Source organism: Vitis riparia, chromosome 4 (assembly GCF_004353265.1).
Source record: "Vitis riparia cultivar Riparia Gloire de Montpellier isolate 1030 chromosome 4, EGFV_Vit.rip_1.0, whole genome shotgun sequence".
NCBI classification, from domain to species: Eukaryota; Viridiplantae; Streptophyta; class Magnoliopsida; order Vitales; family Vitaceae; genus Vitis; species Vitis riparia.
Window position 1 is genome coordinate 11,483,404 of NC_048434.1, and position 27,163 is coordinate 11,510,566.

Consider the following 27,163-nt stretch of genomic DNA (forward strand, 5'->3'; position numbering starts at 1 on the left):
GCAAAGGAAGACTGCAGCTGCAGTCCTCTGTTTTCTTCTTTGCTTTTCTCCTCTTTGCTTCTCTCCTTGCATTCCGGATTTTGCTTATGGCAAAAATGCTTCAAAGCTTTGATTCTTCATGTTTCTGAGCTCTTCATTGCTTTGCCATGGATTCCATATAACTCTCCTCAATCTCATAATGCTTTGGTGATCAAAATACTAACAAAAACACCAAAACTTACACATTTTGATTAGAATTGATTGAAAGGGGCCTTAACATGCTAATTGGGTTAAAAGGCACTAACTACTACTCAAAAGTGTTTAAAAGGATTAATTATAAGCTATCAAATAGCACTTTTTGAGTAGTAATCAGGGAGTTACATCCTTTGAGCCGACAGGTCTACCACACTTTAGGCGTATCTTAGATTCATTTGTTAACTGTCCTACAGGGACATCAATCTGTGCTAAAGTATTTGTAGTCGGGATATGTGACTTTGTCACTTTCTTTGTATCAATGAATGCATCTGGTAATTGATTTTCAAGATTTTGCAAATGAATGATCCTTTGAACTTCTAGTTCACATTGATTTGTACGAGGATCAAGATGGGTCATAGTAGATGCCTTCCAACTGATTTCTCGTCGTTCTCCAGGAATCGACTTTTCTCCCCCTAATGATGGGAAAACACTCTCATTAAAATGAAAATCCGCAAAGCGGGTTGTAAAAACATCGTCTGTCAAAGGTTCAAGATATCTTATGATGGATGGAGAATCAAAACCTATATAAACCCCAAGTCTTCATTGGGGACCCATTTTAGTGCGTTGTGTAAGTGCAATTGGTACATATACTACACAACCAAAGATTCGTAAGTGAGAGATATTTGGTTGTTTTCCAAGCACAAGTTGTGAAGGGGAGTATTCATGGTAAGTTGTAGGTCGAATACGGACTAAAGCTGCAACATGCATAATAGCATGTCCCCAGGCGGAAGTAGGTAATTTGGTTTTCATTAGTAATGGTTGAGCTATTAATTGGAGACGTTTGATGAAGGATTCTGCTAAACCATTTTGGGTATGAGTATGAGCAACAAGATGCTCAATATTTATCCCTACTGACATGCAATAGTCAATGAATGTTTGAGAAGTAAATTCGCTAGCATTATCAAGACGTATTATCTTAATTGGATAATCTAGAAATTGTGCTCATAATCTGATTATTTGTGCAAAGAGTCTAGCAAAGGCTACGTTACGTGTAGAAAGGAGACAAACATGTGACCACCTAGTAGAAACATCTATTAAGATCATAAAATAACAGAATGGTCCACATGGTGATGGATAGGCCCACGTGAGTGTTCGATTATTCGACGCATCATTGAAGACCCTGGGTGACCTAGCCTGTCATGCCAAAGGACAAAAACTTTTGGGTCGTTGAACTTCTGGTTCACGACAACATATGATTCAATAGGCTTTATAGTTGTATGATACAACCCAGAGGAGAAAGCCGAGAGTTTTTCCATTAAAAGCTTCTAGTCAGATATAATGGAAGTAATGTAAAGATATTCTACATTATCTTCATTCATAGTTTCAATATGATATCTATTTCTGCGGATATCTTTAAAACCGAGCAAATTTCTTCTGGATTTGCTAGAATAAAACGCGTCATTTATATGGAATCTAGTTCCATTTGGCAATGTTATGTTTGCTCTTCCAGAGCCTTCAACTAAGTTTGTAGTACCAGATATGGTACTTACATTAGCTTTTATTAATGTCAATTCAAGGAAATATTTTTTATCTTGAAGAATTGTGTGCATGGTCGCACAGTCTGCGAGACATACATCATCCTCATTCATCTTGAGACCAAATAACACATGGATTTCAGATATAACAAAAAAAACAAGGCATAATGTAAATAACAAATTAAATCAGATGTAAATATAAGACATAATAATATATTATTTCATATATAAAGTAACATCAATCAATGTTAATTTTCTCATCGTTTATCAAGTGGTCTGTTTTTTCATTGGGACCTCCAAAGAAATCAATGTCATAGTAGGTTAGGTCCAATCCATCACCATCGGTAAAGTTCATTTCTATCTCTTTTCTGTTAGCTTTTATTGATGCTTGGTAAAGGTCGACCAAATGTTTGGGCGTACAAAAGGTACGCGACCAATGCCCTTTCATACCACATCTATAACAATTATTCTCATGGTTCTTAGGAAGTTTATCTTGTAAACGCTTCCCATTTTCTTGTATTGTCTCAGTATTGTTCCACTTCTGGTGGTGCAATGAGGCTTTCATTTTCTGAGAATTATTACTATAAGAACCATGGTATCGGGGATTTCTTCCACGACCACGACCACGTCCTCGTCCTCATCCACGTCCACGAGTTTGGGACGATATTGCATTCACTTCAGGGAATGGTTCAGATCCAGTCGGACGAGACTGGTGATTTCTCATCAAAAGCTCATTATTTTGTTCAGCAACAAGAAGACATGATATTAATTCAGAATATTTTGTAAATCTACACTCTCGATATTGCTGCTGCAGGAGCACCTTCGAGGCATGAAACGTAGTAAAAGTTTTCTCTAACATGTTTTCCTCTGTGATTTTTTCTCCACATAGCTTTAATTGAGAGCTGATTTTGAAAAGTGCAGAGTTGTATTCACTAACAGTTTTAAAATCTTGCAACCTTAGGTGCATCCAATCATATCGAGCTTTTGGGAGAATCATAGTTTTCTGGTGGTCATATCTTTCCTTCAAATTACTCCATAGAGTAAAAGGGTCATTTACTGTAAGATACTCATTTTTTAAACCTTCATGGAGATGATGATGAAGGAAAATCAATGTTTTTGTGTGATCCTGTAGGGATGCTTGATTTTCTTGTTTGATCGTAGCTCCAAGGTTCATTGCATCAAGATGTAATTCAACATCAAGGATCCAAGATAGATAGTTCTTTCTCGAAATGTCAAGTGCCACAAATTCGAGTTTTGTGATATTCGACATTGTCAAATAACTTCATATATATAACAAAACAATATTATTAGAATCAGTTATAATAACTTGATAGCATTGATATAACTTTGATTATAAACAAAATCAAATAATTTGTTTATAACTTTTAACAATATGTAACAAAACAAATCAATAATAATATAAATATGTAAAATTTTATTCTATATAAATAACTTCAAGTTTAAGATACGAGAATTACCTTTAGAGCAATTCGTGTTGATAACGTGTTGTAAAAAAAGTACAAATACAATGCAAATCAAAGTAGTAGAAATGAAATATATTTTGATATATAATAGGGAATAAGAAATCAGAGAAGAGAGTTGAGAGAATGAAAGAAAGAGAGAGAGAATGAGGGGAATAACTTTTCTTTTTTTTCTCGGGATGTGTATTATAGGAGACGGGAAGCCATTTTATAGGCTTTTCAAATGACTTTCATTAATATCCTCATTAATGAATATTAATGAAACTCATAAATAACATTAATGGTTTCCATTAATGAGTATTAATGGAAGTTATAGATAATACTTAATTAACATTAATGTGGTGACATTCATTACTACAATTATAACATTTTTATAGTTTTTATTAAATAAGTTTTTAAAAATTAATTTAGTATTAATTTTATGTTTTTATTAAATAAGTTTTAAAAATTAATTTAGTATTAATTTTATTAAATAACCGTTTACGTGATAAAATATAAAATAAAGATATAAATGTGAGGGAAAATAGGTGATATTATTAGGGATGTTTTGGGAAGAAAAACACCCACGGTCCGTTCGACCGGAGCATGGCGCGGCTGTATGAAGTGTAGAATTGGACTCGTCCCGGTTTAAACTTCGACATCACTTCCCTTCCCATTCGAAGGAATGCCTTAACCGGAGACAACCACCGCCGACAACGAACAGCCGGTGACTCTCTCACTCTCTGTTTGATATTCATCCAAATCTTCATTCACGATTTTCGATTTTTTTTACTAATATATACATAACTTAAAAAAAATGTCATCTTTGCCATTTGTCTCTTTCCATGCTATTCTTGGACAGAGAGCAAAAATCCCAAGCCCTAGTTCAAGATTCTTCCACCGTTCGGTGCTGTCCCCGTCGTTCAGTGCTGCAGCGGCCGTTCAACACCATCGCCGTTCAACTCCGCCACTGTTGTTCAAAGCTGCTACCACTTTCAAAAGCTTTCATCGTCTCCCTCGTTACATAACTCTGCCTAGCTCCCCTCTGCAAAAGATTTTAATTTCTCATCTGCAAAAAAAAAAAAAAACACCTTCCAAACTTGTGATTGTGGGTATGATTTTAATCTAAAATCTTTATGGTTCCATCTTCATACTTGCATTTGTTCTTTATTTTTCATGTAATGTAATTTGTTTTGGATCCTACTCTTTGGTCATCTGTGGTGATAATTTGTTTAGTTATTGACGAGTTGGGTTCTCTACATTAATTTGGGGCAATTTATGAGAGATGATATTGAGGCTTGCGGAAATGGAAAATTCATACCCTTGGTTTTCTGTTTTTTTTTTTTTTTTTTTTAAAGAAATTTGGGTTTTTTGTGCCAAATTATTCGAATCTGTTTTTTACTCTGCTTAAATGTGGCGTTTTGTTTATTGAAATTTGAGGGGGTTTTCATGGGTTTTGGTTAAATTGTTAGGTTTGTTCCGTGAGGAAGGAATTTCAATTTCATTTTGAGGTTCGCATGCATTTTAGATATTACAAAATAGAACATCTATACATTTATACTTTATTTTATTTTAGTTTTTTACAGTTCACCATAATTGGCATATACATACTTCCTTTGTGGTCTAAAGATCATAACTTGTGGTACAGAAATTGCATTTGCCTTGGCTGTGCAAATTATACATATCATCAGGAATTGTCTTGTTTGCTTGGTTCAGAAATGAACAGTTTTCTGTTCAAAAATAATTTTTGAAAATTCTTGTATGTTTCTGAAAATTATATATTTCTGTACATATGTATTAATGTTTTCTTGTGCAAATTATTTTTTAACTTTTCATATCTGAACCAATTCAATTTGGACATTTACATGTTCACTGGGTGTTGTTGAAACCAGCTGAATATATGAAAATTTTTGTTAGTTGTTTTGTTCTCTTTGTTTTGAGCCTTCTATGTTTAAATCTTGATAATATATGATGGGTTCTGTTTTGACTTGTGCGAATTCAAAGCATGTATGAGATGGGTTGGATTTTCAAAACTGCCAGTTCAACTTTACAATTATTCTTGAATTTCAACAAATTTACATCTTTACACAGGATTCAATGCTTCTAAATCTCTACAAATCAGCCAGTTCAACTTTATGACTTACATTTTTTAATTGCCATAGCTTACATGTTTACCAATAAGAGAAGGCAGGAAGAACGTACTGGAAGATATGGAACTCCAAGGGTGCAGTACCTTCAGGTACCTTTCTTGAACATGGTTTTTCTTTCTCAATTGAAACATAAGATTTTTATCGATTTTATAATATCCCTGTTAGAGACATTACTGCGGATTATCCAAAATGCAATTTATATCAACTGATACAGAAGCTCTTTAGCATTTGGTATCTCCCTGTATCACTCTATCTGGATTGATCACTACTAGATGATGAAGGGTACAAAGCTTTAACAGCATGTACCTTTGTTCATATTATTCAGTTTGGAAGTCAGAGTATGACAACAATTTTGATTTCTACATCAAATAAATCAACCTCTGGCATTCTTATTCATTAAACTTTTTCTGGATACATTGATCATATGCTATTAATTATGGCTTATACAAAAATGCTGACTTAATTATGGTTCCATGAGTGTGCACCCATATTAAGGAAACTAATTTTCGTATGTTTGGGTCATATGGAAGAAGGTAAGGAAAAATACTAAAGAAAAGATTTTCCTCCCTACTTTCCTTAAAAAAGTGAAAAGTATAGGAAAATGCATTACTCAATAATTTTTATTTTTCTTTTATAGCTATATTCCTTCTATTTTTCCACTCTTAACTTTCCAGGACTAAACCTGACTTTTAATTTCTTTGTTAATGACATGCCTTCTCTTGGATTTAACCCTATTCTTAGGGTCTTCTAAGACCATTAACTTTTGATGGGAAAGATAGACAAGATATACCTAAGATCATTAACTTTTGATGAGAAAGATAGACAAGATATACCTAAGATAATTAACTTTTGATCAGAAAGATAGACAGGATATATCAGGCTAAGTAAGAGAATATTAATAGTTTATGATTGGCTTCTAATGTATTACACCAACATTCAGTTTACCATTCTTGTTCCAGGAATTGGTGAGTCAATTTCAGAATGCAACTAATGAAGGTATACTGCATTTAGATTATGCTCTAGTCATTTGTGTATCATCTTTGATCATTCATTTTTAGTGCTGAATAAATTTTGCACAAAATCTTTATAAATAAAGAAGGTTGGATAAGTTTGCTTGCAATATAGTAGCTATAGGCAGAGTTACATTTATGATTCATCTTTTCTCTCTCCCAGAGTATGGGAACTAACAAACAAACCAAAAAAGAAGAAGAAGAAGAGAGGGAGAAAGAGAGGGGAAGAAAAGAAAAGAAAAAGCTTCATTTTCTAGTAATAACATATTTGTGAATTTTAGAAAAGGTTTGTGATTTTATATATATATATATATATATATATATATATTGTTGTTGTTAGAGAACATGATGTACATCACTGGCTCCAAATCCTACTAACTCAAGCCTCTAGAAAAATTGGTTTTCCAACATAGGATTAGAGCAGAGTTGAGTTGTGATGGTCATGAGTTCAAATTTTAGTGCATGTTTATTTCCCCTAATTTATTGAGTTTTAGGGAAATTAGTTGTCCAATAGTGGCTATATATGATTATTGGTTATAAAAATCCTATAAGCACATGGACAACAGTTTTCTTGTTTGAACCTAAATCATTGTGCTCGAGTGTTCTATTTATGTCTAGAAGAGGCTTATGCTGTATCTATGACATTAATGGTCTCTAACTGGCTATTTGGTGTCTCACATATACAAATGTTAAAAGCACTAAATACATCTCTGCACTGAACTGAAAGCCACTAATACAAAGTGGACCATTAGAGCCTTTTAATGACAAAATAGAAATTTTTTTTCCTCTCATTCATCCACCCTAGAATTGGAATCATTGACAAATACACATGCTAAAAGTAACGGTTTGACATATTGTTTGATACTGATTGTGAGAAGAGTCCAATCAAAGAGGAGCCTAATCATTGTTTCATCTTGTGTTTCATTTTTTTTAACCTCAATAAAACAAGACTGTATGTCCATGTAAAAAAGAGGTACATGATAGTGTTACAAAGCTGGATAAAGCCATCCACTGTAGCAAGGTAGTATAGTTGCACAACAAATTATTGGAGACTTAGGAAGTCTTATGGGTATTGATGATTTGCAGCTTCATCATTACAGAAGACTAATAATTTCTGCTCATAACAGGCACCAGATATATGATTTCAAATTTTTTTTTTTTTTTTTATATTAGTTCTGCATATGTTAGGTTATGGCATTTAGATAATGGTGGAACAAAAAGTAGTAAGTTTAGCGCTATTGACAAAAATAATATGAATTGTATAGGAGAATATTCCAACAGTCCACTTGGCCAAGTAGGTGTTGTTAGCCTGTTGGTGCGACTCTTAGCCTGTTGGATATTATGAAGATATTACACAGCATGCTAATTGTAAGTCTACTATAGTATCCACTATATTCTCATTCTATCTATACTTGGGCCTTGTCTTTACTGATGAATACAAACCATATTCTCTGGTATTGTTGTATCTTGGTTAAGAGGAAGTCAACTAAATGGATAATGAGGCTTCCTGGTTGAGGCCAGAGCAGAGCAGCTTGAGAGGAAGGTCTTTAGGTGGAGTGATGCAGTGTATCCCAAGAATGGATTTCTCTCAGTAGGATTTCCAAACTGAAAGAATCAATAGTCTGGATTTGAGGTTAATTCCGCTCCAAATGAGTTACCTTTAGCCTTACGTAAGGATCTGAAAAGAATGCAAGCAGCTTGGATATAATTTTAATCCCTGGATGCTTGGTTTGTTTAGGGTCCACTAGCTCAGAAGTGTAGAACTGTACAACTAGCTTACAGCTATATTGGCAGGTTTTGTTGCTGATGCAGTGCTGCCATGTTGAGGGTGGCACTCATCCTAGAGCCTTTGACAAATCCTTATGTCTTAAGTTGGCTGAAAGTCTTCTAATTGTTTTGTATACGCCTGGTTACACACACCTTGTCTATTCAGAGCCAATACCCCAGGCTATCCCTTAAGTTTAACATTCAGGGATGATTGCATCATGAACTAATGCAGAGTTTGTATTAATACCCCAACCTTCCCTTCATCTCAGACACAGATTTCACCACCATAATTCCAAACAGACTCAAAAAATCTTAAGGATTGTCATTTTGAGGTTACTTTACCATGGATTTGTGCTCTTCTTGCTGCTAAAGGTACTTGAATCAGCTTTTATGTCATATCACATTCACATATCAACAGAATGACGTTACTGAAAATGTCTACCACTCTTCATAAAACAGCTGGTTTTCACTTCTCTCATCTTGAACTTCAGTTTTTTTTTTTTTTTTTTTTGATAGATAAGAAGCAATTGTATTGAAAAGTGCCAAAAAGCGCGCCGAGGTTTCAACTTCAGGTTATTTATTAAATGCATTCTGTGCCACTCATACCTGAACTCAAAACCAGCTTTGAAAAGCTACAAATTATATCCTAGCACTTTGATACCATTTTGTTATGACCTGTGTAGATATTGTGTGTTTTAGGCAATTAGTTCTCAAAGGCTGTTAGATGCATCTGCGTGTATCAGACAAGTTGTCCCTTATACGTGTCAGGAACTTCTCTTCTCATTCATCTTCTTATGTAGGCATGATGCCACCTTCATGGTCCAAAGTGTTCATGGGTGGGCAAACTTCGTACATATTCAGCTAAGAAACAACTTTAATACCATTTGTCACAATCTGTGTAGATATTGTTTGTTTTGGGTCCACTAGCCCTTCAAACTTTAAATGTGTCTAGACATACTAGATGAGTCGTCCCTTATAAGTGTCATGAACTACTTATGCCTTTGTATCATTGAGCTCTAAGGAGGTACAAACCTAAATCTGGTGGATGAATCATGACCATGTGATTAAAGCATGATAAATAGTTTGGTAATCTTCATTTCATTAGATGATAGAAGATCATTCCTAATTATCTTTGCTTGTCACACGATTCTTTGACAAAATACACCTAATTTTAAATGTGATATGATATATTGCTTGAGAAAAGAATTCTTGATACTTATAATGGACGACTCATCTAGTATGTGTAGATGCTTTTTAAGTCATAAGTGTCAATGAGCCCAAAAGTAACAATCTCTATCTAGATAGTGATAAGTGCATTAAAGCCCAAGGATGAAAATGTTGGTTTTAACGAATATATCGATAACTCGATTTTACGGATATATCAAGCAATATTGGTGGATTTTGACACAAAATATTGGTGGGTGAAAATTGATCAAAACTCATGAAAACATTGAAAAACAACTTTAATAAATGATATAAAAAGTAATAATAGACATTTTGAAATTGTTTTGTTGAAGAAATTGATATATGAATGATATAATTTATCATATTTGACAATAATATCATGTTCATCAATAAGAAATATGAATTTTATAAGTATATATTCATTCTTAAGTTACATCAAATATTATTTTCAAATAATATTGTGACATTTAATTATAATATATTAAAATTATGATCTATTTAATTAAAAAATTTAATATGTATAATTTTTTTTAGTATTTTAAATTTTTCATATTTAATAAATATATAAATGATATAAAAAAGACTAATTAAAAAAAATTATTATGATAGTTTTTATATATTTTGTAATCAATTAAATACAATTTAAAAATAAAATAATTGGATTTAATTTATTTATTAATATTTTGTTTTTAGAACGAAATTATATATATATATATATATATATATATTGGGCCTATGTAACATTGAAGGCAAGCTTGCCTCAGTGTCTACCTTGGTTCACTTTGAACCTTTTGTCTTGGGTTCAAATCCCCTCTAGGGCTGATTTTTGAGGTTTAACCAGGTTTGACCAAGGCTTGTGCGTCAGTTTGGGTAAGTCAACCGAGTTTGACCAACCAAAAAATTCGGGAAATTCCTAAAAAATCGACAAAAACATCAATATATACCGACATATCGGTGAAATTTCCATAAAATAACCGATACTTCGGCTGATGGATATATCTCCCCCATATGTCACTTTTGTGCCCATTGACACCCAAAATATCGTTGACATATCAACAATATTTTTCGATTTTTTTAATCCTTATTAAAGCCAATATTTAGTTTGAAATGTTTGGAGTTTGGCCACCCATTAATACTATGGGCTATGATGAAAATGTGATGTATGCAAAAGAAGGTGAATATGATGTCCCACATCATTTAGAAGTAGAAGTTCTTGACACTTATAAGGAGCGATTCATTTAATATGTGTAGATTCACATGAGGGCTAGTAAGCCTAAAGCAAACAATTACTACATGGTTTGTGATGTGTTTATCATCATCATTGTCATCAAAAAGAAATTCTTGATACTTATAAGAAGTGACTCATTGATTTTATTATGTTGCATTATTATTGTTGTTGTTGGTCATGTTGGTGGTGGGTAATAGTTGCTACCTCAATTTTCATATCTTCCACTTACATTGTTTTTTTTGAAACATCTTTATCTTCATTACTTATCTTGCTACTTGCCAAACTTTTAATTTATGACCCACTATGAGTTGTTTATATATATATATATATATATATATATATATATATATATATATATATCTTGACTGTCATTAATGAATGATGCACAATTCATTCTCAAATTCTCTATGCAAAGAAACTTAGAAGAGGATTCTTCTTGGGTAGGATGATATGTCTTTGCATTCCATATTGGGATGGGCTTCTTATAACTCTTTGTCACTCTATGCACCCTTAAAACCTTATATAATGGTTTGCCCTACTTCCATCTTCTGTCCTTCATTAGTACTCATTTCAAAATGTAGGTTTATGTTTCCTCTCTCCTAGATTGTAGTGTGAGTTGTTTAGGTCCCTTAGCTTTGCATGAAAATGCTTAAAGGTCTCACTGTCTTCAACTCTAATAGTTTCAACTTGGTTGTTAACATTTGGAATTTGAGATATTGACCTTATTAGTCTTCTTATGGGTACTTTTCAGGATCGTCTGCCTATTCTGCTAGATGGGGATGGGATGAGAAGAGGCTCTACCCTTTTTTTTAGGTTTGAAAATATGTGGTTTAAGTTGGACGGCTTTGGTTGGGGTATAATATTAAAGGATATTATAGTTTCATTTTGGTTGTGAAATGGAAAGCATTGAAATCAAACTCAAAGGTTAGAATAAAGAGATGTTTGGCAATGTTGTGATTCGAAATGAGATGGTCTTTAACTAGGAGAGATTTAGGGATTCCAAGGTGAGGGAGGGTGTCATATCTGAAGAAGAGGAGCATAAAAAATGGGCCCTTACAAAAGGAGCTTCCTAGAGGTAGAAATTATGGGTGATTTGATTAAAGTAGGGTGATGGAAACATTACATTCTTCCATAAAATCGTGGTTCAAAGTTGTATCAACCATTGATTCAGAGGATCTCAAGGTACATCGATCTTGATGTCTTAGTTCAGTATTAAGTAATATGCAAAATAAGATAGTTAAAAAGTTAAAAGAATTATAAAAATATTATGAAAAGTTTTAGAAAATAGGAATTTTTTTTTTTTTTTTGATAGGTAGTTTTAGAAAATAAATATAATTAAATAAGCTTAAAAAAACTAATAAAACAAAATTCTCACATTTAGCATTGTTTAAATAATTATAAAAGCATCCGTAGAGAGTAATTTATGATAATATTAAGAATTAAAAATTATTTATTTCAAATACAGTGATATTTTTACTAAAAGACTTACAATTCAATCATTAATTCCATTTTTAGTTTGGATTAAATGATTACAATATTTTACAATTAAATATGAATATAAAAATATATTTATCAAACAAAGTATAATATATTGTTAATTAAATGATTTTAATATGTTAGTATAATTATAAATTAAATGGTTTCAATCGTTAATAATAAATAAACATATAAAATAATACACCATATATGCTAGCATTACCATATAAAATAATACATTATCTAAACTAATATAATTTATATCACACCAATGACATCACAGAGACTAAAAGCATAGAGAGGAGAAGCTAACATGCAGCGATCATGTTCGCTGTCAATAGAGGAAACTGATTTGATGTTTCTCACCACATCAATCACCATAGCAGCACCGCCAACATGGAGGTTCCCCATATCTGTGATCATTGTAAGTTTAGTGATGAAATGCCCTCAACCTTCTTGTCTTATTCACCTCCAAAACTCAATTATGGGTTAGATTGATGTCTTTCGTCCTCTTCATCATGGGTCATAGGTCTCGATTCTTGAAAAGCTCTTCCTTTTGAGAAGAATTGCTATTGTTTTAGAGTTTTCTCAGGTTTGGATCCTATTTGTTGTTCTTTTGTTGTGATTTGAAAGGAAAAAATGATTTTATTTATTTATTTATTTACTTTTGGGAATTCGGATGATTCAATGGAGTCAACTTAGAATCTCAACCGAGTCAACTGAGTTTAACTAATTTGTGATTGAGTCTATGTTTGAGATGATATCAGGTATCACTTGGTGCAGAAAGGGCCAAGGTAGATATGACTTGGCTAAGTCATACCACACTTGGTCAATACTTTAAACCATGCATAAAATGGCACACCCAAGAAAGAACTTTCTAGCTAAGATTAAAGTTAATGAGGTTTGGTTAACAGAGGAGGATGAGATTAAGGAAGGGGTGCCTTAGGCTTTCTTTAACCTATTATCTGATCTAATGGATTAGGGACTTGGCATCAATGAAATGTATTTTGACATTTTAGACATGCAAAAAGGTAAAAAATTAGAGGAGTTGTTTCCAAAGAAAGAGGTGTTCAGTGCTTTTTTAGACTTAAATGAGGACAAAGCTCTAAGCCAAGATGGGTTCTCTATGGCATCCTAGTTGTTTAGTTGGAATTTTTTGAAGGAAAAAGATGATGAGTTTTTTAGAGATTTTCATGAACATGGACTGTTTCAAAAAAGCCTCAATGCCATATCTTTTTTTATGTTAATCCTAAAGAAAAGAAGGACAAAAGATCTAAAAGATTCCAGGTTTATAAGTTTGATGGGGTGTTCTACATAAGCTTCTAGCTAAAGTATTGGCTATTGGACTAAAGAAGGTGGTGGGACAAGAGGTACACAAGTCCCATAATGCTTTCTTAGAGGGAAGACAAATTATGGATTCAGTGCTTATAGCTAATAAGGCTATACATTGAAAAATGATGCCTATGGAGTTGTGTAAGCTTGACATATTGAAAGGATATAAATGATCATGTTAATTAGGGTTTTTTTGCTATCAATTCTGAAAAAGATTCGAATTTAGTCAAAAATAGATTGAATAGATTAAATGATGAATATTTGTAGCAAAGTTCTCTATTCTTGTTAATGACACCCCTTTTGGCTTTTTTCAAAACTCTAGGGCTCTGAGACAAAGGGATCCTTTTTCTCTATATTTAAGTTGGCTACTCATGCAATTTGAAGTCATCTCGAGGCTGAAAATAAACTTAGAGAAGAGTGACTTGATTCCAATTGAAATGGTTGATAATGTGGAGTTAGCCTTAGAAATAGGTTGTAAGGTGGGAGAACTTCCATCTACCGACTTGGGTCTCTTTCAGGTGGCCCTTTTACTTAAGTGGTGATTGGGGATGAGGTGGAAGGGCTCTATTACTTGCATAGGCAAGAGGAAGGGGGTTAGGGTGTGAGATGCCTCCCTTCGCCTAACAAGTCCCTTCTTTTTAAGTGGAGTTTACGATATATATCCAAAAGGAAAGCTCTTTGGAAGGTCATAGGTGGAAAATACAGGAAGGAAGAAGGGGAGTGGCAGTCTTGTGAAGTGAGAGATGGGTATGAGGTTGGGTTATGATAAGATATGGGAAAGGATTGAGATCTCTTTAACAATAAAGTATCCTTTTCCTTGGGTAACGGGAGGAGGGTGAAGTTTTGGAAAGATAGATCTTGTGGAGATTATTCTTTTTGTGTATCCTTCCTCTCATTGTATGCCTGAGTATTGAAAGAGGCATGGATGGCGGACTGATCAGACTAGACAAGTGAAGAGGGTCATTGGAATTCCTGTTCCTCTAAGCATTTGAACAATTGGGAACTGGACAACTTAGAATGTTTCTTTTCTAGATTGCAAGGGCATTGAAGTTTTAATTAAAACCCTTGGGAGTTGTGGTCACAAAGTTTTTTTTTTTTTTTGATAAGTTGGTCACAAAGTTGTAGTCCTCATTGGTTCATTGGACCTGCATCACTTTATTTGTTTTTCAAAACCATTTATGGAGCCAACCATTGGTGTCTATGATCCATTTTAGATCATCATCCACACTTTTTGTCTGGATTTTGGAAACAACCTCATTTGGGCTTCTGATATGCTTGGTTATACCTCATTGAAGAGTGAAAGTTGGGGTATAAAAACACCTTCTCTTTGTAGATCTATACTACCATTGATAGTGGCAGAATCACCCTTGAATTTTAAGCCCTATATGGTGAACCTTTCTTTGACAACGTATGTAAGAATCCTTGGTAATTTGGACAGGTTGAGATGGGTTAGGGATTGAATAGGTTACTATTAAAAACCTTAAGGTTGCTAAATCTCAAAATAATTCAAGTTACCTCCCTATTATGTTAAGCCTATTTTAATTCCACATGTTCCTTTGCCTAATAGAAGCTAATCAAGTAGTTACAAAATCAATTGGGTATAACAAATTAAAGAAAGGACATAAGAACTACATGGAAAATGCCAAAGAGAGGAAAAAAAACACTGGACAATCATGGTCCATCAAATCAAATTAGAAGTCAGAATGAGTACAAGAAGAAATTGTCCCATCTAATCGTGGTTCACTTGCTCTTGTGCATTCTTGCTCCACACTAGCGAGGTCTTGCTTTGCCACAAAACATCCTAAGGGGTTTTGTCAAGTTTTACTTTGAAGAATTTTCATGTATTTATAGAAAAATAACATGTTTGGTTTTGTTTTCTGAGAGCAATTTTCTGTTCTCAAAAACAAGAAAACAGAAAGCACTTAGAGAAATTTGTTTGCTTTTCCCCCTATTTTTAGGAAATAAAGTTTAAAGAAGAAAGTTATTTTAAAGGAAATATAAATTGATTTTCCCTGTTAATTTCAAGAACTTATTTAAACATAAATAAAATAAAATGAAAAACAAGAATTGAGTTAATGATATATATGAACTTGATTATACCAGGTGGAATTGTGTATGTATCTCTCTCCTAACAGCTGATTATTTATTGTTTCTGAAAAAGGGATGGACTGCAATACTTGGAACCTAGAATTTTTTAGAGGAGTTTTTAAACAAGATGAGTTATATTCAGACGAAGATTAGCCAAAAATCTTTGCAAAACTAAGAGAATCAAATTAATTAAAAGATACCTTTTGTGGGTTATTTCTGATTTTTAAATAGGACAAGCAATATAGGATCCATAATTATTAATTCTCAAATGAGTGCCATAAAGTCTCAGGAATCATTCTGTCTCAAGGTGTACTTATTTTCCCTTGATTCCTTCCAAAGCATATGTTTTGGTAAAATCACTAACCAATGGATCTTCTTGGTGCAGAAACAAAAGAGAGGATTGCTGCTAATTTGGCAAACTTTGCCTATGATCCTTACAATTACAACTTCTTGCGCCAGGTTAGAGTCTCTTGGAAATAATTGATGGCAATTATGAACTATATTGTTGCTGCCCCTATTTGGCATGTAATTTTTTTTTTTTTTCTGATCTTAACAGCTCAATGTTTTGGAACTTTTCCTAGACTGCATAACAGAACCAAATGAAAAACTTGTTGAATTTGGGGTTGGAGGGATCTGCAACTCTTGTGCTGGTAAGCCCTGTGATCCAAATGTATGGTTGATCCTTGGGTAACCCTGAACATACATAGATTTTGCTAAAATAGACAAGGTGTTTCTCATGTTTTGAAGTAATGAATTGGCGTATGTTTTGTGCATGAACATGGTGTTATATATATATATATATTTTACTTCTCTCTTGTGCAGATCCAGAAAATGCTGCAGTTATCACTAATTGTGGTGGAATCCCTCTTATCATTCAATGCTTATCAAGCCCAGTTAGAAACACTGTAAGTGAATTACTTATGGTTTATTTGTTTTTTGATTTTTATACTTCATATAAGGTGTAGTTTGTTGCAAATCAAATTTAGGACCATTAACATTGGACAGATTACAGAAAGCACATTGTAATATATGCCCAATGCAGTATTAAGAAACAAAAATTGATGACCATCCCAGCTCAATTTAAAAGGAAACTAACCATGAATGCATTCTTACTGCACTCATTCCCATTACCTGTGAGCATTGTAAAGCTAGATCGGTTGATCTCTGGGATTTAATTTTTTGTTTTGAGTCTTGGAACATTTTCTTGTTTACTATTTCTTTTTGCTGACACTGCGAGCAATAACATTGAATCATCCAAGTTCAAACTATGAACAAATGCATTGCTTTCAGAATGTTGGGACCGTCTTGCTGGCTTGACATGCCTCCTAGTGATTAGAGGATTCAAATTTTTGGCATTTTCTAGGCTGCAAACAGAACATATACGATTACTCCAAATGCATAATTGGTAGGCTAATCTTTCTGTGCTTGTCAATTATTTTCCAAGAACCATGGCAGGTCCTACCTTACAACTAGTTGGCCTCTTAGAAATTTGGCATTATCAATGCCAGGTTGAGAGCCAGTCATAAAAGAATCTCAAACATAGATTATAAACTTGATCCTGAGTGATTGGGACATTGCTTGCTGGTTCAACCCATTTATGAAAAAACCTAGTATGTGCTAAGCATATTGTAGTAATCCCAAGTTTCAGTGTCATAGTCATTAATAAAGTATTATGCATTTGTGAGCCTAAATTTCAAATGTGTATTGGCAAACTGTGGATGTGCTTGGCTGACTAGGGGTAATATTCTAGTATGGCTTATGTTTTACAACTTGTCTTAAGCTGACCCAGCAAAACATGCAGGCTAAGCTAGCTTTTATTGGATTGTGATCTTTCTTAAGGAAAGCTTTGGTAACGTAGGTAGGTGAAGGCAACCAATTCTGTAAGGTTCAATTTGGATCATGGGAGGTTTGAGGAAAGCATGAGGGAAGAAAATAAAAAGTGAAGTAAAATATAAAATTTAACTCAACAAACTTTTTCTTGTTTCTCCAATTTTATTTCTCTTTTATTTAGAATGAAGATTTAAAAGATGTATAAGTTTTTAAATGATTTTCATTACATTCCATTTTTCTCTGTATCCCTCCAAAGTGTTCAAAGACAGAAAATTTTGATATGTTGAAAAATTAGAAAGATCAAAAGTCGCGGGGTAGTAACAGTGTCTTATAATGTTAATGTAAAAAACCCTGAGCTTTCTTACCTAAGCCTAAGATGTCATTATGATTGTGTTGAGCTGAGTTGTCATTACATCTTTCAATGAATTAACCATGACAAATTGTATGTATTGGTAGGTAAATTATGGTATTGGGGCATTGTACTATATCTGTAATGAATCAAACAAAGAAGAGATTGTGAGGCCAGAAGTGGTGGATGTCATCAAGAAGTATGCTGCAGCTGGATCGGTGAGTGTAAACTTCAGTAATCTGGCCAAGGCCTTTTTAGATAAGCATGTCTCCCAAGTCTAGTGACAGGAAGCAGCAGCCCTTCCTCTCCACAACATGATACTCATATGGAAGATCCATTGTGGTATGTTTTATATCACAACTATGACTCTATTATCACAATCAATCCCAAATATACCCCAATTTTAGTTGATTGTTTATGTTAATAATATAAACTTTTTTCAATAGATTGGGATATTGGCCTAAACCCAAACCTAATAGTATTTCCATTCTTTGACAAGGAGATTGAGAGGGTTTTGTGGCATAAAATGGCAGCAAATAATAATTATAATAATAATACTTACAAATAAATAAAGCTATTGCGGAAATGGGGAAGGGAAGTCCTATAAATGAGTATTTTAGTGGACAAAGGGTAGAAGGTTAGATATGATTCATGTATTCTGTTTGTAAATTTTTTTTTTTTTCCAAAAAAAAAAAATAGTAATTTTTATAGGAAATCACAGCCCCTTCATTTTCTTCTGCATCAACTCTTGCCTTGAACTCTAAATTCTAGTTTAAATGACAGATTCTTGTTTTGAAAGCATCTGGATTACTCGACTATTGTTTTCAATCATTTTTATGATTTCTTTTTTTCTAATTTTCACTGAGATGAATTTCTTTTTTAGCATCATCTAGTTGGAAAATTTATAAAATAGTCATTGGTTTCTGAAAATTCCAGCTGAAAAAAAAAAAGGAAGAGTAAAGGAAAAAAGTTTTTTAAAAAAATTAAGTTTAAATTTTTTTTTGAAGTTAATAAATTATATATATATTTCTTAAATTTTGTTTTCTTTTTATATTAAATTAAAGAATTTGAAAATATATATGTAGACATAAAAAAATTAGTGGATTAAATTATCACTAATTCGGTTTTAAAATATATATATATATATATCCTCTTATGAATAAGTTTTCCAAATCTCCGACTATAAAAAGGATAATAATAATAAGAAAATTATTATTATTATTAAAACCTCCTCACAGAGAAGAAAATTTGCTAAAATTAAGGAGTTAAATCCTTTGAATTAAACAACTAAAATTGGGGAAGTTGAAATTCAAATTCCCTATCTACACCTATAAATAGAGGTGTCTTCCATCAAGAGAGGAGGGGGGAAGAAAATTAAAAAATCAGAGAAAAACTCCAGAAACTTCGTACGGGAAAAGGGGTTTCACACCAAAAAAAAAGAGCTTCATCAATTTCCCTACTAAGCACCAAAAGAACTAATACACTCGTTTTTTGTCACAAGGTCATTTGGGAATAATCCACTTGTGCCCCTCGATTGACCTTTGAAATCAAGAAAATAAGAAAACGTCATCGTCGTCTTTCAAAGTGCGATCAAGGCAAAAGAATTATAGGGAAAATATTCAAAGAATATTATTATTTTATTTCTGAGATTGTACCCGCACTACATTTTTAAATTTAATAAATCATTTGTTGGCGTTATTTTTCCTATTTTATTTTGCTAATTTTTGCAGGATAAAATTTTACAAAATTTGTGCGTACAAATTTAATATTTTTTTGTTTTTAATGATAAATCAAATATAAGAAAACATATATTTTTCTTACTAGGTTTTATTGTTGCAATGGAAATGAGTATGCTGGATAGAGAAAAAATGGAGAAGAAAAGGGTATGTGTTTTATAACAGATGATAAAAGATTATCTTCTATTTTTTGTTCTTAAGAATAGAAAGCATGATGTTTTCAGGAAATATTTTTTAATTATTTTTATTTTTTTTAAATTTATTTTAATAAATAATGATATGACGATAATTAAAAATAAAAATTATTTTTAAAATATATTTAGAAATATTAAAAAAATTTTAAGTTTTCAAATCAATTTTTATTTTATAAAAATAAGGGAATATTTTTTAAATATTGTTGTCAATAATTATTAGAATCACTTTTCGAAAACAGTTACAAAGGGAACTAAAGGGCCTGTTTGTTTAGTGTTTTCAAGAACTGTTTTCTGTTCTTGAAAACAAAAAACACCGAAAACTCGTTTGGTTGAGAGAGTCGTTTTTGTTTTTGTTGTTCCCCGTGTTCTCAAAATGGCACTGTTTAGAGAACAACAAAATGTTGTTTTCCCCGTTTTTTTACTGTTTACAGAACAAAATTAAACAACAAAAAAACAATCTGTTCTCCGTGTTTTTTTTTTCTTCCCGTTCTCATCTCTTCTCCAGCACAGTCGCGTCGCCTCTTCTTGATTTTTCCCATTTCTCAGTTTTGATTCAGGGTTCGTGAAATTTAAATCCAATGGCACAATAGCAAAGAGACCCCTAAAACGAATCGGGTTTTGCACAGATTTTCTCGGAAATCAAACGAGGATGGATTTTCCCGGAAATTGAATGGGGCATGGATTTTCTTGGGAATCAAACGGAGGTTGAAAAAAAATAATAATAACGCGATTAGATTAGTACCTGCGAGGATTGAGAGTGGCGGCTGGAGGGCAACTTCAGAAAATGGCTTCTTGATTTAGGGATTTTCCCGGCTGGAGGGCAACTTCAGGGCTTCTTGATGCCCGAGTGAGAGAAGAGGGTGACATTTTGAATTTTAATAAAAGAATATGCTATAGATTTAGTAGAGATAAAAAAAAAAATTAACAAAAGAACAATTTTTTCTCAACTTAATATAATAGAATATGCTATAATTTTTAATAAAATTAAAGATTAAATAAAAAAAATTAATAAAAATGATTTTATTATGTTTGATTTATTTTTTAAAAATATAAAAAATATTTTTATTTTAAAATTAATAAAATAAATAATTTTTTAATTTAAATGAACTATATATCTAAAAATTATATATAAATTTATAATATAAATTACTTGAAGAAAAATTTTATTAATTAAAAAAGAAAAAAAAACATCTTTTAAATGTGTTTTTTGTTTTATTTGTTCTAAATTTTTTTTTATTAACTCAACCAAACATGTTTTTTTGTTTTTGAGAACAAAAACTGTTTTTCAAAATTCAGTTCCCAAACACAATTTTTTTTTAAAAAACATCAAAAACTGTTCTTAAAAACTATTCTCAAAAACTATTTTTCAGAACAGTTTTCAAAAACAGTAACCAAACAGGCCCAAAATCTCTCAATGCCGCGGACTAGCCTAGGAGTTCGTCTGGAGAAACGGACGGAAATGGTCAAGATTAGGGCAAAGTTGTTGATATTCCTAAACCCGGAGACTAAGGGCATTACCATCATTTCACACATTTAACCTCTAAAACTCCGACTCATGGATTCTGCCAAATAAACAAATTGTAGCTACTCATTCCACCGGCTACCTTGAACATGTTCAAATATATTCAAACCACTCTAAAAGCAACTTTTGGATATTCAATGAAGAGTTATGATAGAATTTTCAACATCATGCCTACCCACCATCAAATTACTTGAAAAAGGGTCCATAGAAGAGAAATATGGTGTATGCATAGATTAAGTATATAGTTTGACAAAACTAAAATATAGTAAAACTCCGATAAATTAATAATCTCGTTACCAATATGAGCTAATATACTAAATTAATAACTTTGCTAAATGCACGAGAGAATAACTTTTTTGAAAATCCCTATAAGGGCTCGAGGAAATATAAATTAATAATTAATAAACTTCAACAAAATTAATAATATAGGAGATTGAGTAGCTTTATACAAATTCTACTTTTCTTAATTTAACTCTTTTCCGAAATCATTATATATTTGAAATTTTTTTATCTTCTAGGACATTAAGTTTTGATACTAAATCTATTCCTTTTAGAAGTCTTTCAATCTTTTACGATTATCGATCATCTTTTCATTTTTTAGAGTGTCTTAGACTTCTGTGTATTAACTATTAACCATATATTATATTTAAATTTATTAATTATATATCATGCATGTATAACTCTCTCTTTTAAATTAATAAATATTTATTTATTTATTTATTAATAAATAAATAAATTATTCATTTATAGATGTATCAATAACCTCGCTAAGATGATAATTTCTTTTGGTTCCAAAAATATTATTTCATAGGGTTTTCACTAGAAAGATGTATCATATTTGTTTGTGATTACAAATGTAATCTAACCAATAAAATTTTCATGTAACTTTATTTTATTTTATTTATTTATAGAGGGGAAGACAGGAGTGGTGTTTGGTGGGAGAGACAATCAATAAGAATCTTTTGAAATTAGGGGATCATAGAAAAGGTAGAGTGGAAAGTGGAAGATTGAAAAGAGGCATTTTGAGAAGGGTAGGTTCAGGCGTTAGGTGGGGCGGCTTGGTTGACATGGCGACACCAAAAGAAAAGCGTGGTTGGACCAACCTTTGCCACCCTTTACCTCTTTATTTACAGTTATGCCACTTCAAAAACCATCTTCTCCTCTAAATATATATAAATAAATAAATAAATAAACGAGCAAACTTTTTTTGTTCCTCTCTTTTATTTCTTATGCCCAAAGCCAAAGGATGAAAATACAAAAAATTCGTGAAAGATTAATTATTAGATTTTACGGAAAATTTTGTATTTTGTTTTTTTTTTTTTTGGGACAAAAATTGATTGAACCCATGAAATATTGGAAAAATGTTATAAGAAAAAATAGAATAAGTAATAATATAAATATTGAAATTATTTATTTAATAATCAAAATATATATGTATTATAAAATTTAGTGGGTTGATAAAAAAAAAACATAAATTTTGGAAGTATACAAAATACTAATATTTCAAACTTGTTTATTATAAAATAATATATATATATTCAAAAACTTTTCGATGTATTTTATTCCATTTATAAATGCAGCATGACAAAAATAGACAGAAATATAAATGGAAGCACTTTGGGTTTTTTATTTTATATTTTTTCAACTTCAACCAATTTTATTTCTATGGCACAACCGATAATATAGATTTGAATGAGTATATAGTATATAAAGGTATCAATCAGTACGAATTAGATTTGAATGAGTATATAGTATATAAAGGTATCAATTAGTACGGATTATTCTTTCTTTCGTATATGGTATGAAATAGAAATATACAATTTTTTTTGACAAAATCATATATTGTTTTTCTTTTTTTGTTCTTAGTAAGATTTTATGCTATATATATATATATATATATATATTATATTTATTTTAAAAAAATCAAAATCTATCAATATAATTATTAATTTTATTGAAACAATATTTTGAAATTTTCAATAAAATATTAAATCATTTAAAAAATTGAAATAATATTTCATATAAAACATTTTATTTGGAAATGAAGTATCTTTAAAAAAATTGACAATCTTTTGTTATTAATTTATTAAAATTTGATTTTGATTAAAAGTTGTCTTTATAATTTATTTTATCAAATTAATTTTTATTCAAAACTTATATTGAAAGCTTATTATTATTATTATTATTATTATTATTATAAGTTTAACTCTTTGCAATTTCACCATTACTCTATCTTTGTAATTTTTTTAAAAATAAAAAATAAAAATGATAAATATCATAAAATTTTTAAAAATAAAGGGATAAATATGAACAAATTTAAAGTAAAAGATAATTGTTCAACCAGAAAACTCATTGACCCATTGATCTTGACCTGCAATCATCACCCATAATATTCTCTCCCTCAATCCGATAGTAATTATACACACACAACTCATACATATTTCTTGATGCATTTTGTCTATATTAAGCATTCAAGTATGCATCTATCACACTCAGAACCCAAAGGTCAAGGGCACCCTGGTCATTTCATATTTGTAAACTGAGAACTTTATGCATGAATGATCTTGACTAGCGAATCCAATATGTAGCTAGTTGTTAGGTGCCTCAAATTGATTCAAAACAATTGGCAGAACAAAATTAAAAGGTTATAAATTTCTAAATCCAAAACTATTTAAAATATTTCAATGATAAATTTAATGATTTTCCCAAACAGTTAAATAAAAATTTTAGAAATTATAACTAAATTCATTCTTAAGTCAACAATCCTAAAAAAAAAAAAAAAACCAAACAAAGAATCAATTTCAAAGTTGTTTCTAATAGAAACACGTTTCTTGTCCCGATCCCTCCTAATTGATATGACAGGTACTTGAAAAGGAGAACAATAGAGAAAGTGATTTGACAATTCAATAAAGAAAAGATAGTTCAATAAATTGGATCGAATATAATATATAATTAAATTTGGTGAGATATCACATCTCTATAAAAATCAATTAGTTTGTAAGTTCATTTAATTCAATAATTATGATTTAGAGCTAATTGAAGTAGAAAATGAATGTAAGGTTCACATATTTAGTATAATTGATGGATGTGAAATATAAAAGACAAAAATCCACTTGCAAGAAATAAGAAAAAGTGAATTACTTATGGTCACATCCTTTTAATTCATTGACTTTTTTTATATTCTTTTCCATTTTCTTTATTCATACTTTTTTACTCTCCCTTTTTTTTTATCTTGCAGTGACACATTTATTTCACCATTTTTATTTTTATTTTAAAAATATTTTAATATTTTTCCATTTCTCTTTTTTATTAAAAATATTTGAAAAAAGGGAAGCAACATATTAATAAACTTTTAATTATATCTTTTGAAATTTTTAAAATTTTCTAATTTAATTTAATTGTTATATTTTATAATTGAATAAGTTAAATTTTAAGTAAAAACAAATATTTTCTATAATTTTAATTTATTTTTAGTTTTATTTTTTATTTTGTTATTAATGATATAACATTTTAGTAATGTTGTTGAAAGCAATTAATAAAAATTCCATTAAAATTTAATTTTAATAATAACATTTTTAAAATGTAATTTTGGTATATTTGAAATAGATTAATAACTATTTTTTAAAAAATATTTTTTCGCTTATATTTAAAAAATTTTATGCTATATATATATTGTCATTATATGAAATAAAAAATCATGTTGAAATCATTTAAAAAACAATTTTAATATTTTCATTTTAAATTTCATTTTGAAAAATTATTTAAAGTTATATATTGAAATAAACTTTTCAAATCAAGATTTTACCTTGCATGTGGGTTTAATTTATTTATTTTTATCACTAGAGAATTAAAAGCCTAAGGAATAAAAAAAAAAAAAAAAACAATTAGGGTGCACCGTAGATGATACAATATAGACACAATATAAATTCATTTTATACAATTTCAAATGTTGTAAATCTTTGGCATTATAAGAAAATCATATTCTTTAACTTAATTATAAATGTTAGTAAATCTTTGAGCTGAATTTTACATCTTTTGTGGACCTTAGGCCCATTATCAATTTTATCCGCCCCTAAAGCATAATTATCTCTAATTAAATTCATATTCTTGCGAAAATTAAACACTTTTAATTTAAAGATAGAACCAAATAATATACTTTGCATATACTCAATTCATATAAAAATTTTATAAACAAACATTTTACTATGGTCCATTGATACTAATTTTGTGCTCAAATACTGTAACTTGCATTAATTGGCAAGCCTCACTTCATTCCTCTTACTAGTGGACCAAATGATTTCCAATCGATGGCGTACCAAAGGTCAAGAACATCCTTATTGGCTAGGGTTACATTGCATCACTACCCTGCCAAGGATATTGACTATTACCATTAATAGCTAGAGTTTTAAAAAATACATTATCAATAAATCATAACATATTTAAGAAAAATATTACATAATCCACTTTAGAAAATTTAAACATTTTGATACTTTAAAAAACAAATGAAAAATAGATAAAAAAATATTAAACGACTTATTACACTATTAACCCTTACCTAAAAGAAGTCACTCCAATTTCTGAAGCACTTGATCTCGAAGAACTTACTCCATACCTACCATAGTATAATTAAAAATTGATTATTTCAATTGGCTATTTATTTAAATTTATGATTTGACATTCTTAATAATACTCTATGTTAATATTGTTCTCCCTAATATTTTTTTGTTAATGCTTTGATTCTTCATCTTTTATAAGTAATCTCACTTCAAAAGTACTACCTCCCTTAAAATCCAATTTTGAAGTTAATTTTATTTGGATGGAGGCCCTTAAAAGTAAGACATGATGTAACAAAATTAGGTATGAGCTTCCATTTTTCTTTCCACCGATGCACTTATATTAATTTGAGCATTCAACCTATATACTTGTATTGTACATGACTTTAGTGCATTAGGAGTTGCACAAAAGATACAAGTCATGGTTTTTTTTTTTTTGTAAGATGATAAGTTATTTACAATTGGTTCATGGATTTAGGCAAATTTAGTCAAGATTATAGTGCATTACCTCCTAATTTGAGGTATAACTTGTCTTAACCGTAGGGATAAGGTTCCCATGGTGAGTGCACTATTATGTATGGTTACACAATAGATAAGACCTATAGGGAATCATAAACGTAAGACTATTGGGTTGTGATGATTCACCATGCTACTATGTTGCATGAATTCTCAACCTTGAGACATTAAGCTTATGATGAAATCAATAGGAGACTTTAACCTATAAGTGAGACCCTAATATTGTGGTCATATATCCCTATGGATTGGGTCACTATTGACGAGGGTTGGTAATAGAGGCACCATAATATCTCATGGGACAACGACAACGAGTCACCTTGGGTGATCTAAAGGACATGTGATCATAAAAGTTGTGATTGTAGTAATTTCTTAAGTGGAATTTGCATATGCTCTTTATGAGCTAGAATATGTCAATTAATCAAATGATATGAGGATTTGTAACTTAAGGATTGGAGAAGTAATCTTAATGGTTTGATAACACTACTCTATTAGATTACAGACACTAGTTCATGGAGAGTCTGCATGCAATGAATAGTAGGTCACATACCCAAACTTTAACTCATTATAATTTTATAGGATATTAGAGTGCTATTGATTCTCTCTAGTGGAGTGTTAAGTCAACTTTAGAATAGGATTCTAAGGAGGCCAATATTTCTTATGGGTTCTAATGGTCCCCACTCAAGCTTTAAGCTTATGATGGTATGTTTTGAGGGTATTTTAGGTATGTAATTCATAAGTGTGCATAAGGTTGTTTTGGTAAAAACATAAGGTTGCACTAGATCTTATGAATTGACTTTCTAGAATAAGCTAATTAATTAATTGGAGCTCATTATGAATAATAATTAATTAATTAGGACCCAAGTGGGTTGGATTAGGTGACCCAAGCTCAATTTGGGCTCAAGTCACTTAAGCCTATAGGAAAGCCTATATAAACCCCTTAAGAGTTAGGGTTTCATTTCTTTCTATTCAGTTTTTTGAGATTCCAGAGAGAAACCTTATCAACCCTCATGGGAGAGAGAGAAGCCCACCCTTCTCTTATGCTTAGACCCATGGAGGGA

At 31.0% G+C, this 27,163-nt stretch overlaps 1 protein-coding gene across 2 annotated transcripts; it reads left to right on the top strand.

Annotated features, from left to right (window-relative positions):
• Positions 1 to 3,765: 3,765 nt before the first annotated feature.
• LOC117912066 (armadillo repeat-containing protein 7) lies at positions 3,766 to 18,029 on the top strand. Of its 2 annotated transcripts, XM_034826520.1 has the most exons (8): positions 3,767 to 3,896; positions 4,032 to 4,281; positions 5,332 to 5,408; positions 6,279 to 6,315; positions 15,791 to 15,864; positions 15,962 to 16,055; positions 16,228 to 16,310; positions 17,692 to 18,029. In XM_034826520.1, exons 3-8 carry the CDS (start codon positions 5,337 to 5,339, stop codon positions 17,863 to 17,865), a joined length of 534 nt encoding a protein of 177 aa, XP_034682411.1. In that variant the 5' UTR covers positions 3,767 to 3,896; positions 4,032 to 4,281; positions 5,332 to 5,336; the 3' UTR covers positions 17,866 to 18,029. The 2 variants fall into 2 exon arrangements, with proteins under 2 accessions (XP_034682412.1, XP_034682411.1); XM_034826521.1 differs by lacking the exon at positions 4,032 to 4,281 and having other exon boundaries at positions 3,766 to 3,896.
• The last annotated feature ends 9,134 nt before the right edge of the window (positions 18,030 to 27,163 follow it).

What these genes read in the sequence shown, in the direction of transcription:
- LOC117912066 (XM_034826521.1), top strand. Translation starts at nt 5,337, where the DNA reads ATGTTTACCAATAAGAGAAGGCAGGAAGAACGTACTGGAAGATATGGA. An exon ending in ATTACAACTTCTTGCGCCAG is followed by an intron (nt 15,865 to 15,961) that starts GTTAGAGTCTCT and finishes TGATCTTAACAG; the next exon opens with CTCAATGTTTTGGAACTTTT. An exon ending in CAAGCCCAGTTAGAAACACT is followed by an intron (nt 16,311 to 17,691) that starts GTAAGTGAATTA and finishes ATGTATTGGTAG; the next exon opens with GTAAATTATGGTATTGGGGC.